The sequence below is a fragment of the Anser anser genome (genome assembly GCF_964211835.1).
Source record: "Anser anser genome assembly, chromosome: 2".
NCBI lineage: Eukaryota > Metazoa > Chordata > Aves > Anseriformes > Anatidae > Anser > Anser anser.
The window spans coordinates 7,028,399-7,042,550 of record NC_139721.1 but is presented as its reverse complement, the minus strand read 5'-3'; the positions used below and the strand labels follow the sequence as shown (position 1 = coordinate 7,042,550).

Sequence of the window (14,152 nt, the reverse complement as noted above, 5' to 3'; positions counted from 1 at the left end):
TTAACAAAACATTTCTCAGCTTCTGAAAATCAAATACTTCAAGCAGCCAGGACAGTTTTAACCTTAATAGAGCACTGAAAGCTGTCAGAAGCTATGATCATTTACGGGAGATACGTAATGCTGAGGTAAGGAAAGCAGCAAGACTAGAATTAGTTACTTGGTCAAGCAGGGCAGGCTTCACGTTATGCCGTCAGTAATTCCTTCAGGAAATCTGTCCTATATAAGTGTGTAGTAATTTAATATTCACAGTTGTATGCCAAAAACTTTTTGGGATCTTAGGGAAGAATGTGAATTGCAAGTGTGCGTTACCACTGTGATAATCTCCCCATGGGACTCTTGGTGCAGATACTTGCATATGTCAGGTGCAGGTAGATTTGGCAGCTCCCCTTATCCCTGCATGAATGCTTAGTTACATGACCCAGCCGACCCTTAAAGGACTTCCCAAACCTGTCTAGAACCGTAATCTTTGACTTGGATTTATTGCAGCAAGTAGTGGGTATTTTAATGGACCGATGTTACTGCTACGAAAATTCAGAGAATAATGTTGTGGAGGAAACAGCAGAATTTAATTGGGTCTTAATTTTAATTGGTAGATCAGTTTAAACATTTTTTCCATATGAAAAAAAAATCTATTAATTCTAAATCTCTGAAATATGTTACAAATTGAGCAAACATGCTTTCATCCCTTAGTGGCTCCATACATGATCTGCACAAATGTTTGCGAAGACAATAATAGGGCAAAGGGAAACGGATGCTAATAAATCAATTGGCGCTGTCAGTTCACTGTTTAATGTTCTCTAGAATACGTAAGATTTATCACTGAGGAATTGTAGAATAATGGCAGTGTATGGAAACAAAGTCCACCAGGGAGATGTACTACATCATTCGGATTTAGCGCTGCCATCTGCTTAATAGCATTGAGATGACTACAGAGGTACTTATGATCAACCATTCATAGCATTGACAGATGCTGCAGAGAGTTAACATGCCAGAGAACGAGGTTTGTTACTAAAATTCAGATTATGTGACAAGGTTGCGGAGAAAGGGGGTGGGTTTGTTACCTCTCCAACAGCATTAAAGGTTTACTGTTTGCTTTTAAGTTTGCTATCAAGAGAGAAGGGCTAACGCTGTTACTGTAGCACAAAAAAAAGTAATCTAGAGAACCCCATCTGTCTGCCCGTGCCACTCAGAAGTTTCTAATAACTTCTTATGCTTTTCTGGTAGCATTCAAAACTGCATGTATTTATTTATTTATTTTCCTGGGGAAAAAAATTGCTTTTGACTAGCTTCATTATTTTTATCTATAGTGGAGATCAACAGTCTCTACTATAAAATAAATAGTTTGTATAACTATACGTCTGTGTCTGTTTAGGGACAAAAATAGTAAGTCACTCATGTAGTAATGTAGTCATTTGGTGTTTAACTTGTAACATTTATGATTTTAAAATTGCTTTAGATCTTCAGTCTGGGTGATCTTGCCTTCACTCCATTGCAGAAGAATTTAATCTTAAACACAGATACAAAAGGGGAAAGATTAGCACTTAAAATAATTGCTGGCTTTTCCACACTGTTTCCTGCACTGTTTTCTGATTTTCACAGTTGCTTCTTAATCCTCCACATTTCTCTCAGCAACAACCATTGTGCTATTGACTTAAACAGTGTTTCTCAGTCACTTTCTTTGCATATTGAACAATAATTGCTACCACTTCAAATCACACCAAAACGTGGTACATTCAAATAACTGCAATTTGCCTGTAAGCCTTAGAGCCATCCTGTCAAGCTAATCTGAACTTTTGGAGGGAGTTTACAAATTCTGTATACTCCACTTATTTTTATTCAATGCATCTAGTTCACTGTGTTCATTCGTTAATGTGTTGAAGGATAAGTACGTGATGCAACTTTAAATCTTTTACCTAAATCCTTGAAAACATAACCACGCGTGGTAATTGCCAACCACATTAAAAACCCAGCATTATAAATGCCATACAGTGAAGCCTTATTCTTCACCGTTCATCAAGTGACTGTTTCAAGACAATTTCTTTATAGAAGACTATGCACGAGGACCCAGGGGTTTGAAAGGTTTGAGTAGATTTGTGGTTAGTAGCTTGTGGTAGTTACTTAAGAAAAAAGTGACTGGATATCACACGAAAAAGATTACCTTTTAATAAATAAGTACATAAATAAATAAATAAACTCAAGCAATGGCCATTGCTCAACTGATGCCTAAACAACACAGCTAAACTGACGTACTAAAATTTTCCAAATTTGTAAATCCCTGATCTTATACCATTCCAGAAGCACCTTAGTTTTGACAAACTGACTCTGAGGATGTAGTTCTTACCGTGGTCCATAGATGTGGTCCTCCCCATTTTCTCTTAGGAACTCAAATTTTCAGGTATATTCTGAAACCGTGCTCAGTAGCCACACAGAAGATGACAATGTTTCCGTTTATGAAAGGAGAATTTTCATACAGCTGAGTATATGGATTTGAAACTAGCTTACGGAGGTGTTGCTGTTGGCATTTGAAAGTTAATTGCTAACATTTTGTTTGTGATGCTCAGTGTTTTAAATTTACGTTGTTAAGTTTGTCAGCAATCATACATTTCCAGGGTGTATAAATATGCATTATATGCAAAACAGTGTCTGTTACTGTAGCTTTTCAAGATGTCATTCTCTGGATTTTAATGCTATTAGCTGCTAGTGTTTCATGCTCTGACTTATAAATCAAATCAATCCATAGCAGTGTGGGGTTAGTGAAAATGGCTACTATTTTGCGATAATTTTATTGTTACATGAGCACCAGGTATATAGGAGCTTATTGGATGTTGTAATTCTGAATAAATAAAGCTTCAAAAGCATTAGCATAAACAAGCTAATGTATCTTTTAACTAAAAATCCCTGCTATGTGGTTTTCTGCTTGATTTTTATGCTCTTATTTTTGGAAGACATTATTTTCTGCAGTTTGTCAGATCTAGTTCTTCAGGTAAATCTTCAGATAGTTGATTTCCTTTTTTTTTGTCATCTGTGAAGATGTGATAAGATAAAATATTGAGAAGTGCCTCACAAAAGCACAGTTACTTTTAATTCTTATTCTAGCATACGTTTCAACTTTAAAAAAAAAAAAAAGGTTTACAGAAATCAGTGTTCTGAAACCTCAGTAAACAGGAACATGACTAAAATAACCGTCTTTAAAGGAAAAATAAATTGTAATGCAAGTATTTCACACGGTGTGCTCATAAAATTGGAAAAGTTTTTCAGAATCCTCATCATGTAGATATTAGTAAGTATCACTATTTAAGAAGTTAATTTCAAGTTTTAGTATTATATATAGGGAGGATTTATTTCCCACATTTGGGGTGGAGAAGGAACTTCACTGGAAGCTCACACTGTTTTGGAAGCCAATGTCTATTAGTCAAATGACAGGGGCATAAGAAACCGGACTTCATCAGTTCAGAACACTTTCTTGTGTTGATGAATTTGTGTTGATGAATTGTGTTGATGTTGTTTGTAGATGACAATTTGATGCTGTTTCGCTGGTTGAAAGTCAGCGTATTATATCTGCTTACTAATAGTAACTGAAAATTGCAGTTTTATTTTTTAGAGACCACACTGGTATATTTTCTTTTCTTTCAACGAAAGAAAAATTTTGCTTTTTTCCATTGGTGGGGGAATATCTATTTTAATTGGGCAAATTTTAAAAAAAGGAGTTGGTTGCAGTAAAACCTTAAAACTTTCTTTCTCTCCACCCCACCCCCCCACCCCCACCCCCCAGTTTTTATTTTAGAAGAAGTAACTGGGAGTTGGAAATTGTACTTTTAAGCACAATTTTGGCACCAGATGCTACATAATAGAAAATGCTTAGTTCAGTACCCATCATAATTTAAAGTTTATTGTCATATAGTCACATCAGATGAGAGCAGTATGCAATGCAGTTGGAACATGCACGTTGATACATCATAGAGTCCACAGGAGACCAGCAAGCAAGTCTTAGCAGTTAAATGGATTGAACTGTGCTTTTAACACAAGAGGAAGAGGTCTGCCTTATTGTACTTGGAGAAGCACAACTTGAACCTTGCTGGTGTAAGGGGTGCTAGGGAAGCACCAGAAAGATCTCAAACATGGTAATGCATTACTTTTAAGATCTGTCAGATGCTTATGATTATACAGTCCTGAAAACAGTTAAATGTAGTCTGTCTTTAACTAAATATATTACTTGATGGCACTTTTATTATTTTGAATTCTAATCATAAAACTGGGATGGAATGATCATTCTTTTCTCAAATACTCTTCAATTTCAGCTGATGAGTAAGGCTATCAAATTTATGGGAAACTGATGAAAGTTGTACTGTTCCTTCAATAAATTAGAAAGACAAGAAGGTGTGATGTATATCTTACTGAGTAGTATTTCTAATGACAGAATGGTGACATACCGTCTGTGCAGTTTTTGTGGACGATAATGTATTATAGGCAGTGTTATCTTGTACTCCAGTCTGTGACAAGGAGTATTATCTCAGCTCTCCAACATCATGTGTGGGATTCAAGAGGGACAGCCAGGAATTAGAGATGGAATAGTTCCCACAGCTGCTTCTGGGATTGCAGTAGGTAGTCTAAAAAGTCTGACTGATACCATTCAGATCTTTGTTATCCTCACTGCTTCCATTTTCCTGAGTAGTCTTTGTCTGTCTGGAAGTGAGGGGAAGAAAACACATCCTTCAACGTTATGTTTATGTTGGTTCGTATCTCTGTTCTCATTTAGCTGTTGGAACACTCAGTACACACCTGAATTATTCAAGACTTCCAATTTGCTTTCCTCTGATAGCAGTCTCGTTCACATGTGCCCCCGAACTGCTTTGTGAGCCAGACAAATGTCATGTGGTGATGGCAGGAGCTTGGTTCTATTTCACAGGCCAAACCAAAACGCCGATGTGAGGCAGCTCAACTTCTTAGTTCCTCTGTTAGTGCTTTCTTGTTTGATGTGGCAAACTGTTGGCGTTTTATTTAGCAACTCCCATGTTTATGAATGGATTTTTATGGTAGTCTACTGATAGTTTCAAGATAAAACTATAAGTTGCTGCTGCTGCTGCTGTTCCTGAGAGGAAGTCTTACGTTTGCTTTGTGCCCCTCAGTCACTTCTGCTACATCCATTTTGAGAGATGGGACGTGATGAGAGTAGAGTTGAAGGAGAAAAGACTGAATGAGTTCACAGACATCAGTAAATGGACATCTCAGATGGTAAAACTTAGCTTTACGGCAAAACTTAGTTCTTAGAGCGCTTAGAGTTCTGGTAGAAATACGTAGACAGATGTACTTGAGTGCCTGGTAGGTAGCTTCAGAATGCAGACAATTCTGAAGACATTTCACTATTCTTCTACATAAGTGAAAATTATTCCAACTCCTACCATAAAAAATAATTTCTAAATAGAGATAGCTGAGAGAATCCTTGAGAGGGCACTCTGGTCATCTTTTAGGATTGTAGGAAATAAGAGTTGATATTTGTACTATGAGATTAAAATGGGATGTAGTTTAAGGATGATTGCATCATTTGCCTATATTTTATAAAGCTTTCACTTACAGGTGTCAGCTGCTTTCTGCGATCATTATCTCTGTATTACAGACATAAACTGAGATGCAGGGATAAGAGTATGTACCAAAGAAACTTCTGCCAAAAAGAGGCAGAACTGAGCAGTAAATAAAAATCTTCTATCCATAAGATGCAAGAAAATACATGAATTTCCTCCTGATGTCCCAATTTCATGCTATGCTACTGGAAGCTGGGTTACAGATTCTATTTTAATGATCCACAAATGCATCAAGAAGAGATACTCAGCTCAATGTTCAAGACCATTGTGGAGATGAGAAGCTTCACTACTGTGATCGTTGTCTTGACAATAACATTTGGGACACTCTTCTTCCTGTTTACTGTTGACAGATGGTTTGTGATATCAGAAGCAGCTGAGCATGAAGGTTTGATAGGAAGGCTAGAAAGAAAGAGCCTTGTCCTTGTGGAAGAGTTCTGTTCAGATACGATCTTATCAGCCAGCGTCTATCATACAAGATCTCTTGCTAGAGAGATCTTGTTCTTTCTACTTCGCTGCTTTTATGTGTAATTTCTATAGGACAGAGGTGACATTTGTGAAGCTGCAATTAAAACCAAAGGAAGTCTTCACTGTTCAGTTGTTTTCTGAAACTGCCCTGCCTTCTGTCAGTCCCCAAATTAATTATGATACTAATATGTAAAAGAAAAAGCAGAAAAAAATATATTTTTTAGCCATTTTTCCCTAGCAAGCATTACAGAAGGCTGAACTGGTTGCAGAAAAAATGCTGGTTTTCCTCACTGTAAAGGAGGAAAGTGTTCCGCTTCACTTGATGTTTGGAAACCCAGTAAACAGTGCTAAAGTCTGGGCTTTTCCATTAAACTCCCCTTACCCCATTTACTCTCCCCTTAGTGATAAGACTTGTTACCATACTACTTTTGCTTCAAGTGTAGATATAACATAATGCTCACTCTAGAAGACACTTCTCACAGCACAGTGGTTCTAGAAAAATGGCAGGCAGCGTTGCAGTGCTCTGTTCTACGTAGTAAAACAACTTCTCTGAGACTTTACTTCGTCAGTGCTGCGGTGCTAGAACCTGAGCGTGCAGATTCTCAAGATCTCTGCCTTCTTCTTGGACAGAGAAAACAGGCATTTCTCCGTGGCCTTATATAAACTACTCAAGCCTCACTTTACAGTTTCTCTAAGCATCATAAGTTTAATGCGGAGCCCTCACCACTTTGAGGCAATATACTTAAGTTTATTGTTGTTTGCTATTTTTTTCCTTTGTCTTCTCCCTGCCTTCTCTCAAAACCCAAAAGACATTGTGCTGGTATGGGAATACAAAAGAAACTAAATATGAGCAGATATAAACAAGGGCTCTATGTACTGTTTTTTCCAAGATTAGGAAAATGCCTGAAAAGCTTACCCAACTGCACTATGTGCAATTGTCCATGTATGAAGAAGACAGTGCAGAATTTTTGGGTACTGCCCCCACCTTCTAGGGAGAAACTGCTTGCAGACACCTGGAGAAGGAAAAAATCAGGAAAGAAATTTGTAGAAAATGGCCTCAAGAGGACATTTCAGATCTGAAAACATCATAACTCAAAGCAGACTCCCAGTTTAGTATTGCCAGGTGCAAAGAGAAGGGATCCTGTAGTGTTTTTTCCCTTGTTCTAAAAGGAGGGAGGTACACGAGATGAAAAGGAGTAGGAAGAAATGGGTTTCCCTTGCAGAATAAACCAGTTAAAGGGAAATATTAAACATGAACAGTCTTCAATCAGAATTGCTAGGATGCCATAGAACCTATATAAAATAATGTAAATATCAAGGATGCTTTTAAAACAAAAATATCACACAATGTTTGTCTTTTTTACTGTTGCCTAAAGATTTTTAAAGTATGTGTACTTCAAAAGTGAGACTTGACATCATACTTTCTGTCCAGAGGAAAAAAAAATTATATCTAACATAAATACTTAAATTCTCACAAGATAATTGACCTCAACTATCTCAGTTAATGAGATTAAATTCACACTTTAGGAACTGGGTTGATTCTGATACTGCAGATTCCTTTGAAAAGTTTTCCTATGAGCAGATTATTGCCTTGAAATGATAGAGCTCTCTAAATTGCAACTTCATGTATAGTACTAGATTTTTGTGTAATACAAAGATAACTTTGGCTGTGAATGCCACAACGTATTCAGACTCTATAACAGGTGAAACAAATCTTTTTAATGCTTTTTGTTTCTTTTCTTTAACACAGAACTCCTTAAAGCATACAGATGTATGTACCCTTTTCTTTGGGTCATAGTCTCTTGGTTGCCTTCTCAGAAGTTTTGCATTTGTCAGTTGAATTGAGAGAGTCAGTGTTGTTATAGAGCACTAAGGAAAGGAGTCAAAGTAGAAGGTATCAAATATCACTGGGCAGCATTACTTCCCATTATAATTTTGGCTCTTTTTTACACAGATTATTAATTTTGAAGGGTCTGTCCATTAATATAGATAGGTCATGATATCCTTTTAGTGGAAGTAAAAGATTTTTCCTTTCAAATGTTTATTCGTTTTGCAGTTTGCATACTGTAAAATGAGTCATTTTTTGTTTAATATATATTTAGGTCTGTGAAATGAAACCCTGCAAAAGTCATTCTGACAGGATTGACAGATACAGGGATAGGGCTCAGCTGCTATAGGTTTCTAAACTTGACAGTCTTAAAATAAATAATTATGTACCATGTGGAAGGATAGTGAATGTCAATTTTAAGTTGGTTGTCAGAATAAAGACTGTTCTATCACTGGCTGCTGCAGGGCAAAATTGTGTTATTTCTTAGGCTTCAAACTTCGACCTTGTTATTCTGGTCTGTGCTGCATGGGCTGGCAAACCACAGATAGCATTTATGTTGGGCACAGATACTTTTTTGGGAGTTTTCATAGTACATTCCTATTAACTTTTTGTTGAGGAAGCTTTATGTTAACAATTAAATACTCATCCACAGTTTTTGGTTATGTATTTGCACACATCACGGCTTTACTGTGTCCGGCATGGATTATTTTGTGGAATTTAAAAATTGTTAGTTAAAAAAAAAAAAATCTATATTGTAATTTTGTTCATTTTAGAAGTGATTGTGACTTAAGTGTTATTTGTATTATAATAAATGCTTTATCTGCTAGTTCATGTTAAGGCTATAAATTGCCTTTTCTCTCTGGTTTTAATTTTGTTAGCAATCAATCTAATTTTGGAAGCATTTTGTCAATATTTGCAATTACTTGTTAGCGACCATATTTTATAAGGATTTCCTTCTCACTCAGCAGGTAAAGATTTGGTGGCATCAGTTTGTGGAGTATTTATTTTCCAATTATCATCAGCTCTGGGTCTGTCTGTCATTAGAAAGAAAAGGAGAGAAAACCAGAGACTTGCTTTTGACATCCTGCGGACATGTCTAATAGTCTTCTGTTACATATTGCCTGTTCCATCAATTATGTAAAAGACTATACATAGCTACATTTCTATAAAATATGAAAACATGATGGAAAAGGAGCATGAAATAAGGTTTATCCTCCAATTTCCATTCAGTGGTCTTAATAGAAATAGAAATGTCATTATGAAATGGAAGACTGTTTTAGTCCATGGTTATAATATTCATACAGGTTTTTAAATACTAATGGCTGCAGGTTTCTGCTTTTAACTTTGAAATTTTGATTGCCATTTCTTGTCTACTTGTTACAATGATAGTCTTTGCATATGTGCGCATCTTTCTTGTTTTGAAGACACTGAACCTTACAAACACATAGGAAGTGTATAACTCTTGTTTATTCTTTATTGTGTTTTCTATCTGTGAATTCAAGGATGCAAAGGCAAAACGCTAGACAGTAGTAGGCACTGATGGCAAAGAAATTGGGTTTCGTATGTACACCGGCTACCCATCTTTCATTGGCACTTTTAAGGTCTTCAACCTTCTGACCTATTGGCATCATTTTAAATACAAAATTCCCACATCCACATTTACCACTGTGGACCAGGATCTCAGTGATGAAAAATAAACCTAAATGGATATAGCTACAGCTTATTTTCGCTTCCCATTAATGAACAAACAGGACCTCAACTGTCATTGTCACATGGATGCTTAGTTTCCTTAGCTTAGGACGTCTACATCTTTCAAGCTTTCTCCTCTTCACAGGTAGAATGTATAATAATTGTAAGAACTGCTTCTTAAAATTTAACTTATTTATTTCTTGTTCCCCTTCCTGCTTCCCTTCTCCCACGCAGTGGAGCAGATTACTATGATTATGGCCATGGACTGAGTGAAGAAACATATGACTCTTATGGTGAGTAGCTTTGAGCTGAATGAGTACAGTGGTAAAGTCTTCTGAAAAAGTAATATAAACACAGAAGAATAATTTCCCTAAGGCAGACTTCAGTTCAGATAACAGCTGTTCGGGGATTCTTGCACTGTCACAGAGCTCCACATGTGGTTATTGAGAAAAATACTGCAGGAGGCTTCTGTGGTGTGTTAGCTAACATAGTCATGTAAAACTAAAATCAAAGAAATAAAAAACTAAAAGAGAAAAATCTAAATCATACTGCAAGTACTCCTTTCATGTCACATGCAATGAGATTTATGGAAAAAAATGGGGTGTTGGGACTTTAGAAGCTGTTTGCTGCTGAAAGCAAGTGTTTCTAGTGTGGCATAACTGATGTGCAATTTGATAGCAGCTAGGAATATGCTGAACTTCTGTACTGAGTCAGAGCCTAACTGAGAGTGCTTTAGACTTGTATGGTCCTCTTGTATGCTTATCATGCATCAGTCTTGTGAAATCAAGCAGGGAGTCATTATGTAAAGGTTGTAAAAGTACTTTAGGTGGCTAATAGACGCGAGGGCAGTGGGTTGCTCATACAGAGACAAAACAATGCATAATGAAGCAAAAACCATATGCCAGTGGTAAAGATTACACTTTTTTTGGGCTAGAATTACAGCAGTGACAGTTTTAATTAAAGAAATCTGTTACGGATTAGAAGCATAAAGCATGTTAAAAGGCACCTTTGCTTAAGGGATCAATGTTAAATCTCTGGCTAGAGATCAGACAAATAAAATCTAGATCACTCAAATATCAAACATTTGAGGATTACTAGTACATAGTTTGAGAGTTGTGACTCAGGGTAATGAATGTTACAGTGATTTCAGAACTCAACTGAAAATATTCCGTGATATATTTCTTGGACTATGTTTTGAAGTGTTCCCTGCTGAAAACAAAAATGACCTCAACTAAGATGTTTGTCTTGATAAATGAACCTAATACAGAAGTTTGCTCAATATCATCTGCTTAAACTAGTTCATTTTGCTTAAGGGAAAAGACAATTTATCAAAAGAAGAGGTCATTTGAAATTCCTCTATCCCCCAGCACTTTCACTTGGTCTTGATAGATATATAAGTTAAATGTTTATTTCAGTATTAAAATAAATGCTTTGCCAATATAAGCATGATATTTCTAAGAATATTTCATGAATGCAAAATTGATAGGGGGAAAATGTGCTAAACTGCTCAATATAGATAGAGTTGACTGAGGGGGGAAATGCGGATTGCAGTACTTAGGGCTGAAAAAAAATATTTATTTTCCCATTTAGAATTGGTTTTCTAAGCACTGCCACTCAGAATATTAAGTGATATATTTACTCATGTTGAGAGGAAGACTATAAATACCTTGAATGATTTGGGGTTAGAGCCAATAAAGCCTTAGTGACTACAAGTTACATGCTTTCTTAACTAGCTCACCCTCAAGTACACCCTTAAATGTGGAATCAAGTACTAATAATCATCCTTACGTTACATAAAGAACATTAGTTGCCTCAAAATAAAATTCATAAGACAGCTCACTGAGCAGATGGCTGCCTAGTGCTAGCCAGGAGGAAACGGTGTCGCAGGAACTATCTGAATTTCTCGTTCTCTGAGAAGCTCAGGTGCCAAGTCCAGAGGATATAGGAAGATATTTTTTAGAATTCTGAGCCCCAATGGTACCAAAAGGAGTACTGATGAAAAGTAACTCTTTACCCTACTGATTTAGCCAGGTGCTTGAAAAGGAGCAAGGACTCGCTTCAAACTGTTCTTGCTACTAAACTAAGATTGATTTTTATATTTAAACTATTATTTGCAGCAGTACTTTAAAGCTAGGATATTCTTTAATTCTTGTCCCTTAGCCAGCTGCCTTTACTGTCTGGCTGGGGTTCTCTTCCTTAATATGAACCTTGTTCTCATTGCAATGAAGAAGCCCATGAGGTTGCTTCTCATGTGTGTTATTCTGTTACCAGATAGCTGGAGAACATGCCTAAGATAAAGTTTAATTCTTCTAGCCTTAGAGCTAAATTTGAACTTGTGTCTCTTGCCTACTAGGCAATTGTTCCGGCCACCTCAGTGTGATACGTAACCTATGCTCCCCTCATCTTTTTTTTTTAAATAAAGTATCTAGGATGAAACTATTACGAAGAAACGATGAAACTATACCGTTGAGTTTATGGGATCCCTGCCACCTAATTTCAGATGTCTACCATCTGAGGAAGTTACCTTACCATTCAAAGAAATTCAGGGTGTTCCTTGATTGTTGACTGATATTTTTTTTCTGTTGACTAGAACGACAAATAGTGATGCCTCCATTTTAGATTACCATATTTATTCATTTGGATTCCCCAATTTGTTTCTGGATTGCATTGTGTTCACTTGTACACTTGTCTGCTTAGGGCAGAGCAATTCCCCAAAAAGAGATTTGGAAGCACATTCACTCTTTTCAGGTTGCTTTTGGGACTTTTTTTTACTCTTGGTTTATATGGTACTCTGATTCGTGTTCACATGATTAAAGCACACCTAAGTCCTGTTTTGTTATACTATGCGTTTGGTCCTGAATCTTCCCTCATGTTGTGAATGCCCGGCACAGTAGGTCTGATTCTCATTTATTCATACAATATGCTGCTCCCTTTTGTTTATATTTATTACCATTAAAACACAGTAGGATTTTGAAGCATTAAACATAGCACACATTGTTTCACAAATTTCTTTTACTGTCAAAATTCAAACAAGCAGTGTCCCCTACTTTTTAATGTTTTTATAATCTACCTTCCAATTTCTTGCATGTTAGAGGAAATGTGTGTTTAAGTGAAGACTAACATTGCCTTTAGATTGTTAGAAGCCACAGGTGTTTGTAGTGAAACTTGAGGCTTTTTACTATTAGATTGCATATTTGAATTAAATCTAAATTGGTGCTGATTCAAAGAAATTTATTTCTGAGGGTTGCTTATTTATAGCTCAGATGCTTCATTCATTTCATCCTAACATAATTATTTCTTAGTCTGTTAGTATAGCTGGCATTTCTATATATATTGAGTAAGTAGACTCAGCTGAATGACAGAGCCCTAAATAGTTTCCCTGTAAATCTGTCACACTCCATGGTGTTACTGGCTGAAAGACCATCATGGGGTAGCTCATGTAGATGTGTTGCACCCACATTTTGTGGTTCAAGAATTAAACTTCAGTATGTACGCCTTGGTTTGAGTAGATAGTGTTGCCATTTAAATCACAAATAATAATATATTTTTTTTAAAGTACAGTATCTGAGAATATTGAAAGGGGTCTAACTATATTTTATTTTCCCTTCTTGTAGGGCAAGAAGAATGGACCAACTCAAGACACAAGGCACCTTCTGCAAGGACGACAAAAGGAGTCTACAGAGACCAGCCATATGCGAGATACTGATTGTACTGTCTGATGTTGTGAAATATCCAATCTCCACCAGTCCTGTATACTGTTCAAAGTAATTTTTTCTATGAACAATCCCTTTTTATTAAATCAAAGCGCTTAAAAATCTGAACGGATGGACTGAACTTAAAATATTTTGTTGAAAGAACAACCTGGACAGAAAGATATGTAAAACAAGGAACTTTGTTATTTCCAAACTGTATTTGAAAAATAGGTGATCAAAAAAATAACCTTTGATTAACTAGTGTTAAACTAGGTTTACTAAATATGTTAGTCCATTCTTTTAACATAAGCGTAACCTTTTATTTTAAAGGTTTTCAACAATTTAGTTTTTAGTCTTTATTTTCAGCCATTTGCTAGTTTTTCTCTTTGCAAACATGCGTAAAAAGGGAAGCAAATTACAAATGCAAATAATGTGGTATTTTGTAACTCAAGTCTTGAAATGTTCTGTAGTGTTAAGCAAAGTTTTACCCTTGCTTGATACTAAATAAACTTTTGAAAGAAAATCAGTGTGTGTGAGATTAATTTTATGCTTTATCTTATAATAAAACTTCATAAATAGTAGTAAACAGGGAGAAATCCGTTTAACAATGTGATCATTGTTAAAGGCTCATATTAAACATAAAAGGCTCATATTAAACATTGCACAACTTCTTAAAAATGGTATAAACCTAAATGTACGTTTATATACTCACAGTAGATATAAATGCTGTTTAAAGTATCCAAATGGTATGGATCTGCTTGAGTGCCACATTAAATCAAAATATTTTTGTAAAAAATGGTTTAAAATAGCTAATGAATTTTCTGAAAAAGATGTGACTAGTTTTCATCTTGTTGAGCATTTTTTCACTAGTGCAACTTTGGAATTTTTATGAGAATTTT

At 35.9% G+C, this 14,152-nt stretch overlaps 2 protein-coding genes across 8 annotated transcripts in view; both read left to right on the top strand.

The window, feature by feature from the left end:
* The window catches only part of LOC310895776 (uncharacterized protein), a gene marked incomplete at its 5' end in the record, with an annotated part of 669,112 nt that overhangs the window by 86,280 nt on the left and 568,680 nt on the right, over positions 1-14,152 (top strand). The gene's annotated exons all lie outside the window — the stretch shown is intronic.
* The window catches only part of KHDRBS3 (KH RNA binding domain containing, signal transduction associated 3), a 94,206-nt gene that overhangs the window by 76,240 nt on the left and 3,814 nt on the right, over positions 1-14,152 (top strand). For 3 of the 4 annotated variants that reach the window (XM_083824093.1, XM_083824092.1, XM_083824094.1), the window contains 2 exons: positions 9,796-9,854; positions 13,176-13,776. In XM_083824093.1, coding sequence (XP_083680219.1) covers positions 9,796-9,854; positions 13,176-13,267 — 151 coding nt within the window. In that variant the 3' untranslated portion in view covers positions 13,268-13,776. Of the gene's footprint in view, positions 1-9,795; positions 9,855-13,175; positions 13,777-14,152 lie in introns of those variants that run through there. The other variant, XR_014579700.1, reaches the window with a different exon arrangement.